Here is a 22575-nt window from a genome sequence, read left to right as displayed (position 1 = left end):
AGTGCTTTGACGCTGCCTTACTGCTGGTAGAAAAGGGAAAGCAAACATCAGGCTTACTCCACCCCCAGCATACACAGTGGCCATTCAACCTGCTTATTATTAACATTGCTTGTGATGTTCACAGGCTTCTCTCCTCCTTTTGTGTCAGTGCGGTTGGTCTGTGAGAGCGTTGCTCTGACATTTCTTATTTGGCAATGACCCCTTCCGTATTGTTCCAAGATATGTCGACTGTTCACTGGAATGCATCACTCTGTTCTAAGAAATCTTGAACGCTCAGAGGCACTGAGAGGAAGGGTGTTGCAGAGTCAGGTGATCAGTGCATTCATCAGGGAAGCCTGCAAGGGAGGCGAGCGGGTGATACCGCAAGTCCCAGATCTCACTGCGGGTCTGACACCGACAAGAGGAGCAGGGAAGGAAAGACTCGGGGCGGGGGCAGAGCCTCAGGCCACGGCCAAGCTCAGACAAGGTTTCCAACAGGTGGATCCCTAAACCAAGCTGCCCCTTAGAAGAAAACTGCATGGGGAGGAATGCCAGGTTGGGATAGGCCTGGGGGAGGTGTCCTGGCGCGGGTGCCCTGGGGCTAGAGGCAGGGCGTGGGAGGGGCTGCCTTGGCAGCACCGCGAGTGTGGGGGGTCATGCGTGGGGTCTGCAGTCCCACCTCCAGGGGGAGAGCTTCTCTGTGTGCCTGTTTCACATTGCACATTTCCTTCTGCTTGAATTTCCAGAAAAGCTACTGTGGTTTAGATTGGAGGTTGTAAGGATATAAGTATAAGGTTGTTTTCCTACTTTTCAGATTTACTGAAGCATGCATGCTATGGTAAAAACAACCACAGTGGGGATCAGAAGGGACATGGCTGCGTGGATTCTGGAACATTCCAAGGATGGCACGAGTGCTGTACCTTCTGGTCTGATTTGGAGTGGGGGGTGGAAGCCGGCGTGAGGAGGCTCGTTCTGAGAGCTATGAGGGGCAGGGTGATCACCAGGCATCTGGTGGGCAGCTCTGGTTTCCTTGAGGGGCTGTGCTTGGGACGGTTCGGGGGTGAGATGACTAACTTTCGTCTTATTTGTTCAAAGATGTGGGTAGAATACTGGTGAATGAGATGTCTGATAAAGATCATTTTGGAAGGAGTGGACAGCGGTGGGGATGCTGGTGGGGAAGTGCAGGGGGCTTGGGAGCAGAGGACGGCGTCTAGAGACAGAGAGACCCGCACAGGGAAAGACATTGGGGGCGCCAGGCCTCAGCGGGGCATCTCTCTGTGTCCTGTCCCCTCACACACACCTGCGAGGGAAACCTAGGCCTCCCCATCACGGCCTCTCTCAGGTGAGGATCCCAGAGTGACACCTGGGCCCAGGGCCAGCCTGAACCCGAGTGCCGACCCCTGTGGGGCCCTGACAGTGTAAAGACCCACAACACTGACTCCTCGTGATGTTCACCCATTGTCCGATTGTTGTTTAGTCGCCGTGTCCAGCTCTTTGTGACCCCATGGACTATAGCCTGCCAGGCTCCTCTGTCCATGGGGTTTCCCAGGCAAGAATATTGGAGTGGGTCGCCATTTCCTTCTCTAGGGGATCTTCCCAACCCAGGGTTTGAACCTGCATCTCCTAGCAGAGACTGGGAGAAGTGTGGGTGTGGGGGCAGACTCCTCCAGGCCACTTCCTGTGACTGGACCGACTCTTTGCTATCAGCTCCTCAATGCCTTCTTCTGAAGGCGGGAGTACGATGCAGGGGTCAGGAGTCCTGGGTCCCATGCTAGACTGTCACCGTCTGAATTCTGCCTCCACTGTTTGCCTTGGGACACTTGTCTCATCTCTCAACCTCAGTTCCCTGGCCTGTGAAATGGGTTGGCCACAGTTTTCTATCCCCAAGGATGCCTGAGAAATGAGATCACATATGAAAGCCAGCTGACCCTGCGATACCACTTTGCCTATCGAGTGGGGCTGGCATATCTCCTCCCTCACTCTCACTTTCCTTCCCAACTTCATCCATCATAACACCTTCCAGAGGAACTGTTTCATTAGGAGAGAGCGCAGTGCAAGAAAATTCCCCACAGCCTCCACCAGGCCCCAGGCCTGATTCTCCCCGCAGGTCTTTGAGCTGCTGCTGTCAAAAGGAAAGAGAAGCGAGAAACAAGAAAATCTGAAAATAATGATGATTTATTTTGATTTATGTCACATTTTCATAAATGGCATCTAATTTCAGAAAACAAAACTCGAGTCTGCAAAAAATGCATGTACAAATCATCTAAGGGGATAATTCTACGGAGATATACAAAGTAGGACCAGGGTCTGTAAGATTGAGTCAGAAAGCTCACACCCTAGGGTCTGCTCAGGTCCTTGTTCCAACAGAGGGAAACAGCCAAGGAGTCAGGTACCCAAGGGAGCCACCGTCACTTAAAAAAAAAAAAAAAAAAATATATATATATATATATATATATATATACACACGTATGTATAGATGTCATCCTCATCTACGAGGGTGCACACCTCTGCCAGGATTTCCTAAAGCTACGCGGCTATATCAAGGCAAGGTTATCCACACAGCATTATAAAAACCAGAGATTACATAATTACATGTTAGATATACAGATATATGCACATCTTTACACAATGATTAAAAGTGTTATTTGCATTGACTCTTGCTTTGGAAGGAAGAACAGAGGAAAAAACGCAAAGTAGCTGCTCATCGAGTAAGAGGCAGCAGCTCAGATTCAGCTCTGAGCAGGTATTAAGCCACTCTGTCTGCAAAGAAAAAACACACTTGGGGAATGGAGTCAGCTACATGTGCTAATTTTTTAAAAACATACACGTTCTACCGAGAAACGCACCTCTGGTCATCCCCCTCCCCAGGGAGCATTTGATGATAGAGACAGAAAACTTCTAGTGTGGGGTGAGTGGTTCATATTGTTAGCAATTTGGGTGATAGAACCTTTTCCTATCATTTTTCACTGGCCAAGGACTTGGAATGAGGTATTTGTGATGAATCTTGGGCAGCCTGTGTTCCAAAGGTCGTAGAAAAGAGTCCCCTAAGGTACACGATGCCAGAATTGTGGGGAAAAAAAGTAGAGATATAAAAACAAAGCATCTACCACAGCCACTGGAATACTCTCGATGAAACCAACTGTGGTGCCTTTCAGACTGGGTTGCACCTGGGATGTCCAGGAACCCATGAACGCAGGGCTCTCCACCTTGGCCCAGGTGCCCACGACTCTCAGTCTATCCCTTCGAGACCTGATCCATTCCACCCAGCTCGAGAGGGCATGTTCTGGGATCCCCAAGAGGGCAGGTGAGTTTGGTAACTTCTCCCCTTGGATTGAATGAGCCTGCTGTTTCCTCTGCCCCAGCAAAGACCTGCTTGGTAAATACTGTTTTCTCGAAAGCCCCATAGTGCTGATCCAAGGCTGTGCTGACTGGACCACTGCCTTGTGGCAGGTGAAATGAAAGCAAGGCTTCCTGAACACTCCTTCAAGGAGACACCCTGGGGGGCTTGAGAAGTTGCCCCCAAGCAGGTCAGGGACTGTCACACCTTACCGCCTGGCCATGCCTCAGCATCTCCGCCCCAGCTCACCTTTGCCCTGCTGCAGGTGAGGGATGACCTCCATCCTGCAGAGGTACCAGCAGATGGCTTCCAAGTTCCCCAGGACCAAATGTCCTAGCGTCAGTGAACATAGGAAGTACCATTTAACTGTACACAGAATCGGGGCCACAGTTAAATGCGTGTGCCAAGTACACACCGGAGGCGCCCTCAGGTGATCAGCAGGGTTCTCACTCATGTTTATAGACACCCCAAGCAGAGGTGTGGGCCGTGAAGACAGAACCTCGGCTGACCATAGCCATTTTCTGCTTTGCTCTTTTCCACTTGTGTGGCTTGGGCTCGGGCTGTTTCCAACATCTGGTTAAAACCACGAGCCCCAGGGAGAAATTCACATGTACTTGTGGCCCCATCCTTGGTTTGGGGGTGTCTCCGTGGGAACAGGGAGCAAACTGGTTGGGTCTGGCCTTCCCACTGTATACTTACAGCCCATCTTCCCTCCCAAAGTGGGGCCCAGACCTGGCTTGCAGGCTCTGTCTGGCCTGTGAGCAAATGAGGACACACTTCTGTGCTTCTGTCCTTCCTCTGCGGCTTTATATTGTGGAAAAACCCCGAGGCTGGGCCCCTCCCGTGATGACCACTTGGCTGGCTGGAAGGTGGTAGCCAGTGTACTTGGGTCCCTTTCTCCTCTGATGTTAAAGGACTATTCTAAGAACAGGGAGGTGTCAGGGGCTCCAAGTCTGGCCTGAATTCACTTGAGTCGTCTGTAGAAACCTGGCTTTCTTGGCTGGCCTCAGGGCCACTGTTATAGGCCACAGAATGCCTGTTTGAGGACTGATTCCATGTTGATGCGTTCAGAGATAACAAAAATGAAGCTAATGCTAAACCTTCATTTCCTCAAAGATGTGAAGAAGAAGCAGGGGATGACATGTAACAGGTGTCAGAAAACCTGGGCTGAGCCTCAGAAGGACATGCCTGAATGCTTCAACTGCATGCTGACTTCCTGCCCAGAAAGTGGGATTTTCATCCCAGGCTGAATGGAGCCTGCAGGTGAGAAAAGTGGACTCTGCAGGGAGGGTGTGGGGCTCCCCCATTTCTGGTCCCAGGGGGACCCCCAATAGGGACATCAGAAACACCTGTTTTTGCAGAAGGCGGTTGTCTCCGGGGCATTTCCCTGAGGCAGGAGGTCAAGTGCAGGGACCGGAAGGACCAGACCTTAATGGAAGCTGCAGAGAAGAAGGGTGGGATCTGCAGGGCAGCGGGGGTGCAGAGAGGCAGCAGAGGGAGGCTCTCAAGCCTGCCCCACACCAGGGAGCTCTCCGGTGTCCGCACATGCTCTGCGGTCACCTAGCCGGAATGCAGGGGCAGCCCATCCGGGGACTTGCCTGGCTCCATCCTCTGCGTCCCCAAGGAGAGAGGCAAGCCCATGATGACAACGAGCCCTAAACATGCTTCCCTGGAAAGTGTGGCTCTGGGTGTATTTACCAACTGAAACCAGGGAGCTGAGCAACACCCTTCACCAGCTTCCACGGTCCCTGTCCCCTGGGACCATCGCAAGGGAGGCACACATGGTCCCTGTGAATCTGGGCTGTCGGCACTTTTAAAGCCCTGGCTCACTTTAACAAGGGTGGGGAAGAGATGGGTGAGGAGGCTGGAACACAGAGGAGAAAAACAACACGTCAAGACAGTTCAACATGAAACACGAAAGTTACTGAGAGAAAGGAGACTACTTACAATCAGGCGTTAGACCGGAACACTGAGGAATGAACCAGAACCTCTGCTGGACGTCAGCAAGGATAATTCCAAATACAAAGACCCCTCCCCTTTACCGAGTCAGATCCAAGCCCAGTATTTTGAGTCTGAAGAATTTAACACTGAAGACAAGTAAAAAGTTATAAAATATTTTATTAGCGGTCTTATTTCTTCAGAGCCTCTAACTTGATGGCCGTACACACTGCACCTCCCTCCGCCCAGCTGGGTTGTTTGGGTTTGCTTTCTGCCACACACTGATCAAGCCAGCATTTGCTGAGACTGAGTGGGTTCTGACTACACTTCACCATCTGCTCGGCAGGTGTGAAGTCGGGGAATTTTCTCTTTCCTTCTTGGAGTAAAGGACAAGTAAAGATTTACAGAGACACCACAGATAATACTATGAGATACACACCCGGAGCGAGCTGGCGCGTGTCCCTGCGCGTGTGTGCACACACTCGTAGGCACACACACACTGGACCCTCTCGGACCCCAGCCAGCCCACAGGCAGGCTGCGTTAGGAAGCTACAGCCAGGCACAGGCAGAGGAAGGCACCTCTCTGCTGAGACAGGGTGGGTGGGTGTGGTGGGGGTAAGAAGCTGGGTCCCCAGGCCAGCTCGGGACCCCCCTACAAAAGGCAACTGAAGAAAGAGGAGCAGGCTGCCCCACATCCCCGTGGTCTGCACGGTGACAGCAAGTCCAGAGCTATCCTCGTATCACACTTTACACCTTGAAAAGTACTTTTGAGTACATTCACACACTGAGACCAGGAGGCAAGAGGGCAAAGCGAAAGTCATAGAGCATTTGGGGTCAGACCTGGCTCTCTCCTGGCCCTCGGGCCCGGGGCCTCACTGAGCCTCCCCAGCCTCGGTGCTCTGGCCGCACCAAGCATGCGGAGAGTGGCGGGGGGGAGTCAACACACGTTAGGAAGTAAGGACCTGAGCAGAGGAGCTGGTTAGGCCCGTAGCCAGGTCGCCCAGTAAGGAACAATGGATGCTAGGTGCTCGGGGGGGATGTTCAGCCGTGAACCCACCGGAGGCCTTTCTACCTCACGCACTGGCCTGCCCCTGAGCTTTCTCAGGTGGGAAAATGACCTTTCTGTGGGTCTCTAGGATGAATTTTTACCTAAAAGCTTAAGTCCTGTTTCTTGGTCTGGAAGGGCCCTCTCCCAAGGTGACTTAATCAGATTCCAGCATCTTCTGTGTAAAATGTTTATCTGGTGTCTTTCCTTCCCATGCCACACGTACGAAGCTTTGGAAGCATTTAATTCTCAAGCTGATGCTCAGTAAGAATAGGTGAAAGGGAGGTCTGAGGTACTGCAGACAGAGCAAAAGGCTCCCAAGATGGGCTGGTCAGCAAAGCCAGTCCCTGATGCTTTTGAGGAGCCACGGGGGTTAGAACACAGTGGAGCCCCTTCCTCTCCTCAACCCCATGGATCAGAGATTCTCTGGACTTATATTCTCACCTATACTAACAACCAGAAAGGCAGCAAATCATTCATCCGAAGTTTCCTCCTTCCTTCTAAATGAAGAAATGAAATCACAGACAAAGGAAGATCCAAGTCATTACATTCAGAAATTACTTAAAAGAATTGGACGTGGCAAGTGGCCCTGGTTTAAATTTCAATGTGTGAGACAGCACATCACCCCTCCCCCCACCTCTTAACTAAACCCATTTAGAAAAATAAAATCAACAAGTTACTTAGATATTATCTTTTGTTGTTGCTTTGTTGCTCAGTTGTGTTGACTCTTTGTGACCTCATGGACTACAGCCTGCCAGGCTCCCATGTCCGTGGGATTCTCCAGGTAAAAATACTGGAGCGGGTTGCCATTTCCTTCTCCAGGGTATCTTCCCGCCCCTGGGATCGAACCCGCATCTCCTGCTTGGCAGGCGGTTTATTTACTACTGAGCCACTTTGGGAAGCCCGGATGTTATCTCAGGCCATTGCAGTAAGGGGTTTTATCAAACTTCCGTACAACAAAAAGCAGATTCACTCGGAGACCCTGATTCCAGGTTCACGGCATTCTAGAAGGGGAAAATAGTTCTGTTTCCTTCAGAAACCTTCTTTGGCCTGAGCCCCCTTCTACCCTGTGGCCACACTGATTCCGACAAGCACACAGGCTCCTGCCAGGAATTCAAAGGCCATTTACCCTACAGAAGTGCCCATGACTCTTGTCCTAGAGGGATTTTGCTTATGTGATCGCGTCATTGGAAAGACGTTTCCAATCTGGAAAGACTGAAAAGATGATGGTGCCGCTGAGCTGCCATGGAAACCAGATGTGGGACACCAGATGTGGGACACAGCATCTCCCACGGCTCTCGGTATAGTTTGACGGAGCTCCAGAATCTTGGCCACACTCAGCTTTTGCTGGTTTCTTACAAAGGCCTTGGATTCTCAGGAAATCTCAGCATCTTCCCTCTTGTGCAGTTAGTACATCTTTCATGGGCTACGCCTGCAGATCCTGCACATTCACACCTGGGTTTCTCTAAGCCCAGCGTCCCCAGGTTCAGTGGAGGTAGTTGATGTGATAAGTGAGGGAAGAGAAAATGTTTGTAAAAAATCAGCAGGATTGAGCTTCTAGAATTTTTAGATAAAGTTAAGGTGCTCAGAAAGTTAGGGGAAAAAAAAAAACCCCAATATATTTTGCTTAAGTGAAAATCAGAAGCGCGGGGGAAATAAAAGATTTTGAAAGAGATAGCCAAATTTGCCTTACAACTTTCTGTGCAACTTTAAAAAATTCCTGCCTGGCTTAGCGCACATGGTTGGTTCCACGGTTTTCCTCCAACCTGCAATCAGCACCTATGTCTTTCCCAGGATCTGTCTGCAAATGAGACCAGCTTAGCGATCAAGCCAAACCCCTCACGTCTCTCCACGAAGTACGTTTACCCTGAATAATTTTTTTCACCAAGTACTAAAAAGGTACAGCTTCTGGAAATGAATGAAATTGATCAACTTTTGACTTGGAAAACGACTTCTCGTTGGAAAAAGAGACAAACTGTAGAAAGATGAAACTACGAAAATACCAGTCACAGGATGGAGTCCCTCTTGGCTTCGCCTTTCCACCCCTGGACATCTGACTGCCCAGGGGCCCCGGGAAACTGCCCACATTCCTCGTGCAGAACGAGAGCTCCCCGGTCAGAAGGAAGAATTCTGCTGAGGAAGCCTCTTGTCACCCACTTTGTGGCAGTTTTAAATTCTGCCTCAGGGGTTGTATTTTAAAAATTTCTGCATGTGAAAAAGAAAGACCATTCTACATCTTCTTCCTAGTTATAGCTAGAAAGGGTAATGGAGAGAAGACCCAACTCAGTGGGGCAGCGAAGTGCAGCACTGGTTGGCCGCTGACAACCCAACGTAGTCCTCAGGGTCCACGGGCGTGTCTGTGTCCTTGAGCCCCTCAAGGGTTCTGGAAGTGGCCCATGGCCACGGTGTCCGACGTTCCTCTCTCTGGCTTTCCAACACTTTACCTCTCGGCCCGGATTTTGTATCTCAGCACGAGGTAGGCAATGAGACGAAGGGAGATGAAGAAAATCCCCAGGACAATGAAGTCCAAGTAGAGCTTGGCGTTCTCCACGTCCAATTCTCGCAGGATAGCCTCTGACTTCTGGAAGTGGCACGTCTCATTAGTGTTACAGTGCAGGTCCTCCCGGTCGAGGCCGTAGATGGAGAGGATGACCCCCTCAAACCCATACCTGAGGGGGGAATGCCAGAGTGAGGAGGGCTCAGGACCCCCCCCATCCCTACCTCTGCCCATGTTTGTGGAATGTACACTGACCTCCCCTCCCCATCCTCAGCCTGGCTCCCTCCCTCCCTGGAGGTCTTTTCTCCTGGAATACTTCTTAACCGCTCTGCAGCTTCCTAGCATAAATCCACTCAACAGCTTGACCGAATGTCTTCCAATTTCCTTGCCTCCAAAGTCTCCACACACACACACAATACAACCCAAATTTAACCAAGAGTGGGTATTGTTCAGAGGTGACATGATTGGAAAAACACATTGATCACTTCTGATATTACACCTTTTTTTTTAACAGTTAAATAGAATAAAGGGTCTGAGGGCTTTTCAAGGCCTGCAGAGCATTTGAATAAAACATTTCTGCACCACCTTTCATTCTGTTCCAGCTCTGCATTATCAGAACAAAAATGCTAATTCTGAGAAGAAAGACATGGGTCTCTGATTTCTCAGTCTTGAAAGGTGCACCGTTGCTGAAACTCTGCACAAGGGCTTCGTTTCGATTTTGTTCTTGGGAACAATATACTTGGCTTTGAATTCTAGAAAACACAAGCTTGTTCACAGCTTGGGACCCTGGGTGTCATGTGGAATGGCTGTGGCTGGGGGTACAAGCTCTAATGACCGGCCCTGCCTGCTGAGGGCCAAGATGCCAAAGCGTGAAACCTGATGCTGAAGTGCTAAGGCACCAGAGCAGTCTTGTTCAAGAATATGAGGACGCTTGAGACATGTCTGTTTTCCACTGGATTTCTTACTCAGAACCTTGCACTGTGGTATTGGAGAAGACTCCTGAGAGTCCCTTAGACTTCAACAAGATCAAACCAGTCAATCCTAAAGGAAATCAGTCCTGAATATTCATTAAGGACTGATGCTAAAGCTGAAGCTCCAATACTTTGGCCACCTGCTGTGAAGAGCCGACTCATTGGAAAAGACCCTGATGCTGGGAAAGATTGAAGGCAGGAGGAGAAGGGGACGACAGAGGATGAGATGGTTGGATGGCATCACTGACTCAGTGGACATGAATTTGAGCAGACTCTGGGAGATGGTGGAGGACGGGGAAGCCTAGTGTGCTGCAGTTCATGGGGTTGCAAAGAGTCAGACATGACTTAGTGACTGAACAACAACAAGAACCTTATTATAAGCAGTGTTTATTCCAGAGAGGAATAAGTTCTTCAAGGCAGCTCTCTAAAGCACACAGGACATGGGGCTGCCATGGCTTGTCCAGGGCACCAGTGCATGCTTGCTCGGTCACTCAGCCATGTCCAGCTCTTTGCGATCCCGTGGGCCACAATGCGCCAGGCTCCTCTGGCCATGGGATTCTCCAGGCAAGAATACTGGGGTGGGTTGCCATTTCCAGGGCACCAGCAGCTAGGGTTTATTTTATCCATGAGTGTGTGTGTCTGTGTGTCTGTGTGTGTGAGGGTGAAGGTGAGGCACACAGAACTAGGAAGAAAAAGGCACTGATACTTTCTGGGTTCATGACCTGAGAATCCAGCCGGCATCTAGCTGACAGCCAAGGAGGGGCTTTCGCGAGCCTCTGCCTGTCCCCAGTTCCCTTCCCTTCGTCGTCCTAAAGGCCCCGAGTCCTAAGGGGCCCCGCGGGCTACCTGACGTAAGAGACGTAGGACATCCACTGCAAGTAGGTGGGGATCGTGTCAAAGCTGACGAAGAACCCTGAGAAGAGGAGCACGGGGATGGCCGTGACGGGCCCCACGAAGGTCGCCACCTGGGAGGGGACACAGAAGGACCTTACTCCTGCCCGCCTCCTCCTCCTCCTCAGGGAGCCCGGAGCCCACAGTCCATGCTTCCAGGAAAGGGCCAGAGCTGTCAGGACAGGTCATCCAGGGCCAGGATGGCACAGAAGCACCCCTTTGGGGAGGAGCAGGCTGGTCTCCTGCACAAGGAGGGGTCGGGTTGCTGCCCAGAGGCCCAGCTGGACCCAGCAGAGGGGATGGAGGCTGAAAAGCATGGAGGCCCTGAAAAGCAGGGACAGAGAGACGCTAGTGTGGCCATGAGGGCGCCTGTGGGGCAGGAGGCACATGCCTGAGGAGTTGACATCCTGTGTCCCAGCAAGGAAGGGTCATGGAACACGAGGCCACTCAGCAGGGGAGGGGGTGGCAGAAGGCCGTGGGGTGCTGACTCCCCAGACTTCTGGCTTTGTTTCCTAAGGCTCAGACTGGCCTGAGCACGTGAAGCCCTGGAGGTGCAAAAACTGTGCACACAGTGGGTTTGTCAGGCTGGGAGTAGGTGGTACCAGACGTCTAGAAGGGGCATGTGGAGGGGCTTGGGCAGGTGGGAGTGTGAGGTTTGATGGGGTTGTCTGGGGAACAGCTGTGTGGATCCCACAGAGGCAACAAAACATAGGAATTGAGAGCTTGGCCTCAGAGCTGGCTGTGTGATTTTGACAAAATCACCTTGCCTCTCTGGGCCTCAGTCTCCTCATCTGTCAAATGGGAGGACTGCACCTAACTTGTGGGGGTGCTTAGACTCAATGAGCTCATGTTCAATCACAGGTCCAGCTGGCCTCTGGGCACAAACTCAGCCCATCCTTGTGCAAGAGACCCGCCTGCTCCTCCCCAAAAAAGTGCTTGGTGACACATCAGGGCACCTGCTGCTGTCCCTTTGCCAATCCTGAGCAGCCAGGACACCTTGATCCCTTCCCCAGGGCCCAGCTGACCGACCCGCTGAAGCCAGGCTGGGAAGTCAGGACAGAATCAGGAGGAGGGGTCTCAGGGGCAGGGTACTGAGCCCATGGGGCCTGCAGCCCCAGCCACATGGGTGGAGGTGGGGAAGCGAGGTAAGCCCCATGGTACATCCTTGGCTGGTACCTGCAGTGACGTGGATGCGGCTCCGATCAGCAGGCCCAGGGACTGCGCCACCAGTGAGGTCATGGTGCCCAGTGCCGCGAACAGGACGAAGCGCACAGCGTCAGACGGCTGGGACGTCATCCAGTACACGATACTGCAGTAGGCCACGGGGAACATGATCTGGAAACACAGGGCCCGTCACCCTCACCTGCAAGCCGCGCTTCCCGCCCCCCAGGGATGCTGGAGAGCCCCACCCCGTCACAGCACGCCAGGGCACTAGCGTACCTGAAAGGGCACGTCCGCCATGGTCTTGGCCAGGTAGTAGGCCTTCAGGCTGTACCAGTAATTCAGGTGTTCTCGGAGAAACACGCTCATCTCCAGAGGAACTAGGGGGCAGGAAAATGAAAAGGGTCACTCGGACATTACAGCACACCAAGAACTCAGACAAGGGTCTCCTGCGAGGCCCTCTGCAGCCCCAACTTGGGGCTGTGAACCTGAAGAGCTTCAAGTATTACTATCTGGAGTTTGAATGGAAAGGTATGAAATGATTCACCTGCCTGGAGAAACTGCCTGGCACACTGGCACCACTGTAGAGACTGGTCCAAGTATCTCCTGCTGAACCTGTTTTCACTGAGTAACTGACAATGCAATCCCTTCCCCCGGCAAGTCCTCAGAAGCTGCTCCTGGAAATTCAGGGCAACTTATGGAAGAGGCATTGCCGGAGGAGCTGTCTAGGCTGGGAGACCTGGGGAAGCCAGTTTTCCACACTGTCCCCCTGAAGCGGCCAAGGGCAGCCTGCTCTGCAAGCAGCCTAGAACTGCACAGAAATCCACCTAGAACAGCACTGCTGCATGCTAAGTCGCTTCAGTCGTGTTCAACTCTTTGCGACCCCATGGACTGTGGCCCGCCCGGCTCTTCTGCCCATGGAATTATCCAGGCAACAACACTGGAGCGGGTTGCCATGTCCTATTCCAGGGAATCTTTGCAACCCAAAACAGCTTTATCCACTCACAAATTTGGCTGCACCAGGGCCATCTTAACTGAATGAGGTAATGTTCACACAGTAGCATTTGAGGGGTTCCCAATTAGAAAACCTTTTAAAATCTCTCAGCCTTCCACCAGGCTTATAGATTTTCCATTAGTGATTCACTCCTTTGGCTTAAACACGTATGCATTTTCTCATCGAACAGAACATACAATCATACCTACATCTGTCAACAAAGAAAACGGGATTTTAAAAAATAAAATAAGACACTCAATGTTTGTGGCCAAGCAAGCCACAACCTAGTGGCAGACAAAGAAGGAGGGGCGGGCGCGGGCTGGCCCAGGCACTCACATGTGAGGACGGTGGGCATGAGGGCCGCGAACATGAGGAAGAGCATGGAGAAGAAGAGGAAGCCGGAGTTGCTCAGGACCTTCTTGGCTTCGTTCCCAATCCCCAGGTAGAGCAGGCCAATGAGGAGGCCGATGCCGATGTGGGACGTGATCCGCAGGTGCGTGAGGACCTGGGCAGGCGAGATCCACACTCAGGCGGGCGAGCCCGGAGGTGGGCGGTGAGAGGACAAGGAAACCAGGGGCCCCAGAGGTGGCGGTCAAGGCTTCTGCCCCCTCCCTCCAGAGAGGTGGCAGTCACCCCGCTTCTCCTGAGGCCTGTGCATTGCAGGCAGATTCTTTACGACTGAGTTACCCAGGAAGCCCATTCATTCACTGCCCTTAGTTTAAGCTTCCCTTATACCAAGCCCAGGACCCTACACCAGCTCATACGCACACGCACACACACACACATTCACACATGCACACTCACAGGGCAGCATTTTACTGCTGTTCAAGCAGAAGGAACTGCTATCCTGCGTTTAATCCCCTTCAACATAGCAATCCAGGACTGTGTCCCTTCAGAGGAGGGGACAAGCGACAAGAATGGTGGTAAAGTGGATAAAGAATGGCCACAGGACAGACCCACCCTTGCAGAGCACAGCCTGGATGGCTACCAGCCCCTCCAGCTTTCAAACTGGGTTCCGGAAGCTCCTGGGCACTCAGGGACCCCCTACACATGCTGTCAGATTGTCCACTTGAAAGGCTGGATCTTGTTCTGACTTCCAATCCTTCACCAACTCCTTCCTCTGCTGGGTGGAGCTTCCCAGAGGGAGAAATCCCCTCCCTGATGCCAGTCTTGGCCAATGGAATGTGAGCACCAGTGACAGGTTCCTCCACCCCGCCAGGAGCAGGAAGCTATAAGCACTGCCACTGGGTTTCTCTGACACTTTCCCCTGTCGTGCTCTAGAAAGGAGCCAGTCCTCCATTCTGGGTCCCCAGACGAGAAGACACACGGGGCAGGACCACAACCCACAGCCGCCCACAGGTTACACGAGCCAGACATGACTACTGTCATAACCACTAGCAGCCGGGGAGTGTTTGTTACTGTGGCGTCACAGAAAGCTGACTGATGCAGAAAGAGGAAAGCGCAAGCAGATGAACAGACCCCAAGGTGACCCCTCAGCTTCCGTTGCCACGGAGACCACCGCACACCGCCTTACCGAGTCCCTCATGATGCTGAGGAAAGTCCTTTTGAAGAGGATGCAGAACTGGGTGAGGCAGCTGGCAGAGAAGCTGTGACAGCCTTCCATGGAAGTGGAGTCCTGGGGACACACCAAGAGGGGGAGAGGAAGGGTGAGCCCCCGGCCCCCGGACGCCCCCTCCTCTGAGCCGAGGAAAGTGCTCGTGCAGCAGGCGTGCGGGGCGGCGTGCCGCGCTCCCGGGGGCTGGGGGTGTGCATTACCTTTCTCCACCCCCTTCCATCGTTTTGTCTGGTTTACCTCTTCAGAGGGCCGGTGCCAAATAAAAGGATTCACCTCGGCATCGCCCTCAGGCTCTCTCCTGCAGTCAGAGTCGCACTTGCCCTCCCAGACCGCTCTCACCAGGCGGCCGTTCTGGTCGCCGTACTCGCCGGACGCGACTTCCATGACTGCACAGAGGAGAGAGACAGAGGGCTCAGCCCAGGCATTGCTCATGCGGGCCTCTTTCCTCTGCAACAAAGTCAGTAATCCAGTGGGAATATCTTTTAACTGATTATATAGGTGCTGCGTGAGGATGCTAATGATGTGATAAAAATCATTTAGTGGCCAATGTTGTTTCCGTTCTCAACACCCAGCAAGGCCGTTGATCGCATCAGGAGCCTGGAAATGCAAATACAGATTGTGATGCTGGACAGCCCGAGAAGTCATGAGCTCATGCATCTATTAACTTATTCGTCTGTCTAGTGTTTACTGAGTGCTGGTCATGGGCATGCATGCATCAGAATTGGAGTTGGGAGGAGAGCAGAAGGAAGCAAGATTCCTGTTGGGAAGGCAGTTCCCAGGATGAGGGTGAGCGATGAGTGCTGGGGCAGCTCTTTGGGACCAAGAAGAAGTGCTGGGGCTCCTGAGAGGGGTGCGCTGAGCTCCCTGCAGACACAGGTTTTGGACTATAAGCTCCACCTCTCAGATCCCCAGGGAGCATCACCTCCACTGACCCTCCTTGACCCTGGTGTCATGCCTCCTCTGTACCCCAGACTGTCCAAGGTCCCACGTTGTTCCTTCTCTCCGGTTCCACCCTCCCCTGGCACCTGCTGCTCCTTCCTCTCCTCCCACCTGCACTCTCCCTCCACCCTCCCCCATTCCTCCTGGTGTGGGACCTGACCCTCCATCTCAGTAAGATTCTTGCTAATGCAATGCCCCCAGGGACCCTCTCTGGCAAAACCAGCTGTTTCCAGAGCCCAAGCCAGGACGGCTAACTCTCTCTCCATCCGATCACAAACCGGGAGAGACTGGCCCCACCAGAATGTCACAATCAATGACACCAACCCAGCCAGAACTGCCTGCTCTGGTGGTCATTTACACCCACCAGCCTCCAAACAGCCCTTCTCTCCCCACGCCTCTCCCTCTCCTCAGGCGTGATATTAAGGGGCCCCTCCTTGGGCTCTCCCCAGTGCCCCGTTCCTTCTTCTCCCATCTGTCCTTCCCTATAGGTCCTCACCTCTCTGCTGGCCATGGACCTCACCACCCTTCCCTGTTCAGCAGCACCTGTCCCCCACTGTCCTTGCTCCTGAACAACTATGCAGCCAGCCTGACCATCCCCACCATCAAGGATGCTTAAGACTCCTCCTCCTCTCCCTCGGCCCACATCTCCTTCCCGCTCACCCCACTCTGGCCCGGCTTCGTCAGAGCTCCCTTATTGTAAGAGAGAGGCATTTCCCAGCAACACCATCTCATGGAACACAATTTGGGAGAGGATGTGTAGGAAAGGTGGGGTCTGGGGAACTGGTGGGGCTGGATGCTTGAAAGTAAAACAACTGAGTGAGAAAGGCTGATGACCAGGAGACCAAGAAGGAGGAATAGAGTGGGTTGAAGCATGCCCCACCAAAAGACGCATGTCCATCTGGAATCTCAGAGTGTGGCCTTCTTTGGAAAAGGTTATTTGCAGATGTAATTGGTTTTGGATCTTGAAATGAAATTATCCTGGATTTAAGATGGGCCCTGAATCCAACTGAAGGCAAATGGAGAAGGGGGCGGCAGAGGATGAGATGGTTGGATGGCATCACCAACTTAATAGACATGAGTCTGAGCAAACTCCAGGAGATGGTAAAGGACAGGGAAGCCTAGCGGTGCTGTAGTCCATGGGGTTGCAGAGTCGGACATGACTTAGCAACTGAACAGCAACTGAATAAAATGACTGGTGTTCTTATTAGAAGAGGAGGTGACATACAGACACGCACAGAGAAACACAGAGAAAAAAGCCATGTGAAGACAGAGGCAGAGACTGGAGGGATGGGTCACAGGTTAAGGACCACTGGAGCCTCCAGAAGCTGGATGAGGCAGGAAGGACATTCCCCCAGAGCCTCAGGAGGAAGCCCGGCCCTGCAGACACCTTGACTTCTGGCCTCCAGAGCCTGAAACATGACTTCCTCTTGTTTCAGACCACCCAGCTTATGGGGCCCCAGAGAAGCAGGACACGATGGCCAGGACAGGACCCCACGCACCGTGGCCAAGGGGGAGGATGGGACGGGGTCGGGGTGTACAAGCACTTGGTGGTCTAGTGACTACGAAGCTCAAAAGAAAAAGAAAGCAAGCAAGGGGGGTTGCAAGTTCTTGCACTTGGACAGCAGGGAGCAGAAGTGGTGGACCTGATGGGAGGACGGGAGATGGTTCCAGAGGTGCTGGACACAAAGAGGTTGCCATCTGCAAATAAATGCGCAGACTGCGCAATGGGCAGATCTGGTCGAGAAGTGACTTGGGATGTTGGTGTCAGTGCCCTGGAGGGTCCTGGCCAAGAGGAAAGGCCAAAGCGGGAGCCCTGGGGGCACCGAGCATGTAGCTTATAAAGCATGAGCTGCAAAGCCCACAAGCTGCAGCCTCTGGGTCAGGAGGAGTGGCCCCTACCGTTAACCTGGGCTCTAGGCTCCCAGGGTGTTAGTCACTAAGTCGTGTCTGACTCTGTGCAACCCCACTGACTGTAGCCTGCCAGGCTTCTCTGTCCATGGAATTTTCCAGGCAAGAATACTAGAGTGGGCTGCCATTTCCTTCTGTAGTTGATCTTCCAGACCCAGAGATTGAACCTGGGTCTCCTGTATTGCAGGCCGATGCTTTACCATCTGAACTACTAGGAAAGCCCTGGGTTCCCAGTGAAGTGAAGTGAAAGTCGCTCAGTCATGTCCAACTCTTTGCGACCCCATGGACTATATAGTCCATGGAATTCTCCAGGCCAGAATACTGGAGTGGGTAGCCTTTTCCTTCTCCAGGGGATCTTCCCAACCCAGGGATCGAACCTAGGTCTTCCGCATTGCAGGCAGATTCTTTACCAGCTGAAGTACAAGGGAAGCCCTGGGATCCCAGAGTCTTGTTCAAAACTGCTTTGGTCAAAATTTGTTGTGTGTGGTTAAAATTTAAGTTGAATTTTTAACATCTGTATTAATCAATGCAAAAGGGATTTTGTTAAAGGTTATTTCTTTTTAGAAATAACTTCCTTTAGACTGGAAGCATCACACAGTCAAGTATTGGGAAATATTTGGCCTAACAACGGATCCTTTGTTTGTAGTCCCAGGTATTTCATCTGGAGGAAAGAAAACCTCTTTTGACTTGGTCTTGAAAGTTCTGCCTCAGGACGGCACTTGAGCTATCTGTGGAATATTAAAGTAATTTTTGATTTGAAGGCTACAGGTAAGAATGGAAACTCACCAGGAATAAAAGAGACCCCCTTTGGCTGGTCAAGGCTCAACTCACCGAAATCGGCCGGGTTGTGGTAGGTTGGGCAATTCAGACCTAAGTCCCTCAAATATGGTACAAGGTTTGAGACTTTCCCTCGGTACACACACTGTCCTTGACTGAGGACATAAAGCTGAAAAAAGTAAGAAGGAAAACATCAACTCTGCCTTCCCCTGTAAAGGGAGAGAAACTCTCAATCCATCCATCCAATGATCCACTCAACCACTCACCCACCCATCCATCCATCCACTCATCCATCCATCCATTCACCTAACCACCCATCCATCCACTCACCCAACCATCCATCTATACACCCACTCATCCATCTATCCATCCATCTGTCCATCCATCCATCTATTCACCCCATCATCCACTCACTCATCCATCCATCTATATATCCACTCATCCATCCATCCACCCCACCCATCCATCTGTACATCCACCCATCCATCTAACCACCCACCCATCTACCTATCCAACCATTCATCCATTAACCCATTAATTCCTCTCTCAGGACAGCTTTATGTTACCTCCCAAGGACTCAAAGTTCAAAGGGAAATCCACGATAAGTCAGCAAAGACGGAAGATACCATATGACCAGGAATTATTCACTCTGTTGCCTTTCTTCCCCTCATGCTAAGCACTTGCTTAGGCCAGATTTTGGAGCTCTACACACTGCATTCCTTGGGAGGTTTTTTTTGCTCAGGATGATATAAAACCCTAACATTTATAAAAGAGATGATACCGTACAAATATCACAGCCTGCTATCTAATTCTGTATGGCAAGTGTCCCCCTCCAGCCTTCAGGGGGGCCATTAATGAAGCCTCAGTAATGTCAGTGACTCATACCCTGTGGCTGGACACTAACCCTAGAGAGAGGACACTGGCCAGCTCTTCCTATCCCCTCTGGCCCTGCCACCTAAAGTGCTTATGGCACCAAAGTCTTAAGAAATATAACACCTAAGACCACTCAAAAATGAAGACACACTCATGAACTAAGCCACGAGTACCCAGATTTGGTTTCACCCAGGCCAATGACAGCGGGCCAACATACCTGGTCGAACAGCTCGAAGAGCTTGGCACTAGGTTGGTGGATGGTGCAGATGATGGACCGGCCGCCCTGGGCCAACCCCTTCATCAGGGAGACAACCTGGAAGCAGGAGGCGCTGTCCAGGCCACTGCAAGTCAAGGGACACTGTGAGACGTCTGTGAGCCCCAACCAGATCCCTCATTCAGAGATCCCTGGTTGTGTCTGTGCAGGCTGGCCTGAGCCCTTTGGCGGGAGGAGAGGTGGCCCCTTCTGCCAGCAGGGAGGGCAGGGCCTGATTACCTGGTGGGCTCATCGAAGAACATGACCGGAGGGTTGTTCACCAGCTCCAGCGCGATGGCCAGTCGCTTCCGCTGGCCACCTGAGAGGCTGCCGGTCCGCGTGTTGGCACAAGACAGCAGGCCCAGAGCTGTCAGGATCTCCTTGACCTGGGGGATAGCAGAAGCAGAGTGGCATCAGAGACCACCTGCCACTCCTTGTCACCTACAGGGCCCACGTGGAACCCTGATCCCCTTCCCCACCAAACTCCCAGACACACCTGGAGGGACTGCACATCCGGCCCATCCGTTGCCAGGCCTGATGTCCCGATTGGGGAGGCTGAGACCCAGGAGACTGAGAGGCAGGGCTGGGGCCAGGCCAGCCTGGGCTGGAGTCCTGGTCCTGCCTCTGGTTGGCAACCTAGCAAGTGCCTTCATGTGTGAGCCTCACTCAGGGCCAGGGCCGAGAAGGTGTTGGATAAACACTGCAGAAAGGCTGGATCCATGGACACATAGGTGGACGAGTGACTGGGTCTCTGACCAGCACAAAGGGGAGGGCCACCCTGATAGTTTCACGCTATAACAGATAAAAAGCTCGACACACGGTAAGCACTCACTCGGCCACAGCTGTTAGTGACACTATTGCTACTGCACGTAGCTCCCGTGGACTCAACCACACAGGCCAGGTCTCCAGAAAGGTGGAGCTCCATCCACACTTGTAAATGGGAAAGAAGGTCTCTGACTCAGCAGCAAGGCAATGACACTGCTTAAAGCTACCATTGCTTCTCTTAGTGACCCTTCTTAGTAACACTGCCCCTGGGAGCTGCCTGGGAATCAAGGTATAAACAGCCCACTGTGCGCTCAGCCCTCCCTGGCTGCCCCATCACTGATCCGGGATGGACTCAGGGAGCAGGAAGGTCAGAAAAGTTCGGTGTAAACCGTTCATCAGGTTCATCCACAGCAGTCAGTGTTCGGGGTCCATCCTGGTGTCTTCTGGAGGTGGCCACAAGAAGGAAGAGGTCAGCTGCTGCCCTTCTGGGCTCCCTGTCAGGTTCACCTCTCAGTGGGTGCGAGGCAACCTGTCACAGAGGTCCTGCCAGAATTCACTGGACCATTGTCCTAGCCCATGGTGGCAGCAGGTAGACCCTAGTCCAGCAACTTCTCTAGGGAGATGAGGTCATCCTCAAGGAGAAGGAACTCAAGGAGGAAAATTTCCACTCTGGCTCTTGAATTACTTCTGTGCGGTCAGGACACAATGTGGCCTCGGTGATGGGAAGGCCCAGGGTGCTGCTGCTCCATGAGCTGGAAGCAGGCAGGTCAGACAGATCTGCATTTGAATCCTACTTGGCCTTTCCCCTGCTGAGCCCTAAATCCAGCTCCACCACCTCTTCCAGAACATACAGCCCCTGAGGCACGCCATCCCGGAACCTCACAGAGAGGCTGCCCAGAAAAGGCCATCTTTCAGGAACGCTTTTAGTCCACTGGCCTTCCCAGGATGACATGGCTGCAGCGGTCTCCAGGAATCCAGTCCAAAGGTTCAAGAGGAAGACCACCCACTCCCTACTTGTCCTTTGCCCCACTGGAAGGATGCTGGAGGCGGAGGCCAAGGTCAGCACCTCCTGTTTCCCTTGCGTGCGGGCATCTTGTCTAGGATTCTCTCAGGAGTGACGCCCTGCAGGCTGGTTTTGTTTTAAAGTGAATCAGAAAGAACAATGTCCCCTCCTGGGCGACCTCACTCCTGAGGAAGGCCCTTCACTGAGGGGGTTCTCGAGGCTGGGGCCACTTTTCTGGGAAACGAGGTCGAGTGGGCAACATTCCACTACCTGCTGGAACATTCCAGTCTGTTACGTTTCCTCGAAAAGTAAACAACCAGGACCCAGGGACACAACGGGGCTGGAGGGAAATGAGTCAGGGCCTGTCCTCTCCTTGGACAATCACGCAGCCCTGCTGATGGTTCTGGGGGTGGGTGGAGCTGGACCCTGCTGAGGACGAGGAGGACCGGTCGGGACTTGACAGACAGAGCGGGTGCAGGGCGGAAGGACTGGCTGTGGGTGCTCCTCTGTGGAGTCAGCTGAGAGGCACACACGTGCTCCTCGCCCCCGCCCTTCAGCAAACGCTCCCTCCCGACTCCCTCTCCCACCTGGAAAGGCTGGTACCCCGGACCACGCTGCAGGCAAACCATCCCACACCCACTTACTCATGGATCGCATCTGTTCTGGGAGCTCAGACATTAATGAGAGCATCGCACTCAGCTTCCCACCTCCAGGAGGCAGCTATGGACAAAAGTCCCAGGTGCTGGAGGCCCTGGCCTCAGGTTTCCAGTGGTTTCCAGGAGGCCTGGCCTGAAGGGTCCCCTCATGGACTTAGTTCTGCTTCACTTCAGGGCCCTCTTCATGCCAGCAAGACCCTCTGAACCCCCACATCTGCTCACCCATCCTCCCAGGGGGTTAGCCTGTGTCTGAGGCTCGCCCTTCAGAAACAGCGTGGTGGTGGGAACACCCATGCCTCCCATGCTTTCTGCCCACATCTGTGCTCTGGGGTCTGTTCATCCATTTTATTCCTTTCAGCTACAGAACCAGAGTCCACGCGAAGCATCTGCGAGGAGGGGTTTTTCACTCCTCACAGAAATCGGGCTCCCCTACCCTTGATGTGCCATTTCCTCATCCTCTCGAATTCCCACCCAAATCCTCAGCTTTCTGAAGGGTGGGGTTGGGAGAGGAGGGCACAGGGAGGGACAGGAGGGCCCCTAAAGACACACCAGGCTCCAAAGTCATTTGTGCTGCGTGCAGGTTCAGCCATTCAGTCCTGTCCAACTCTGTGTGACCCCATGCACTGTAGCCTGCCAGGCTCCTCTGTTCATGGGGTTCTCCAGGCAAGAATAGTGGAGAAGTTTGCCATTTCCTCCTCCAGGGGATTATCCCAACCCAGGGATCGAACCTGCATTTCTTATGCTTCCTCAATTGGCAGGTGGGTTCTTTAACCACTAGTGCCACCTGGGAAACCCAAGGAGGTTTACATCACATCCTATCAACTATCACGTTGCTGCTGACATTGTGACTGTTTTCTATGACAGAGGATGAGATGGTTGGATGGCATCACTGACTCGATGCACATGGGTTTGGGTGGACTCCGGGATCTGGTGAAGGACAGGGAGGCCTGGCATGCTGTGGTTCATGGGGTTGCAGAGTTGGACATGACTGAGCGACTGAACTGAACTCATT

At 52.8% G+C, this 22575-nt stretch overlaps 1 protein-coding gene across 3 annotated transcripts in view; it reads right to left on the bottom strand.

Moving 5' to 3' along the window:
- Window positions 1-8739: 8739 nt before the first annotated feature.
- Window positions 8740-22575, bottom strand: part of ABCG1 (ATP binding cassette subfamily G member 1) — a 62816-nt gene continuing 48980 nt past the window's right edge. For 2 of the 3 annotated variants that reach the window (XM_068965226.1, XM_068965220.1), the window contains 10 exons: window positions 19380-19525; window positions 19104-19227; window positions 18068-18182; window positions 14627-14775; window positions 14348-14449; window positions 13150-13318; window positions 12099-12199; window positions 11835-11993; window positions 10614-10732; window positions 8740-8968 (listed from right to left, as the gene is read on the bottom strand). In XM_068965226.1, the coding sequence (XP_068821327.1) occupies window positions 8740-8968; window positions 10614-10732; window positions 11835-11993; window positions 12099-12199; window positions 13150-13318; window positions 14348-14449; window positions 14627-14775; window positions 18068-18182; window positions 19104-19227; window positions 19380-19525 (1413 nt within the window). Of the gene's footprint in view, window positions 8969-10613; window positions 10733-11834; window positions 11994-12098; window positions 12200-13149; window positions 13319-14347; window positions 14450-14584; window positions 14776-18067; window positions 18183-19103; window positions 19228-19379; window positions 19526-22575 lie in introns of all 3 variants that reach the window. The other variant, XM_068965214.1, reaches the window with a different exon arrangement.

The sequence above is a fragment of the Capricornis sumatraensis genome, chromosome 1 (genome assembly GCF_032405125.1).
Source record: "Capricornis sumatraensis isolate serow.1 chromosome 1, serow.2, whole genome shotgun sequence".
NCBI lineage: Eukaryota > Metazoa > Chordata > Mammalia > Artiodactyla > Bovidae > Capricornis > Capricornis sumatraensis.
The sequence above is the reverse complement of the archived record's forward strand: the minus strand, read 5'-3'. Positions and strand labels throughout refer to the sequence as shown.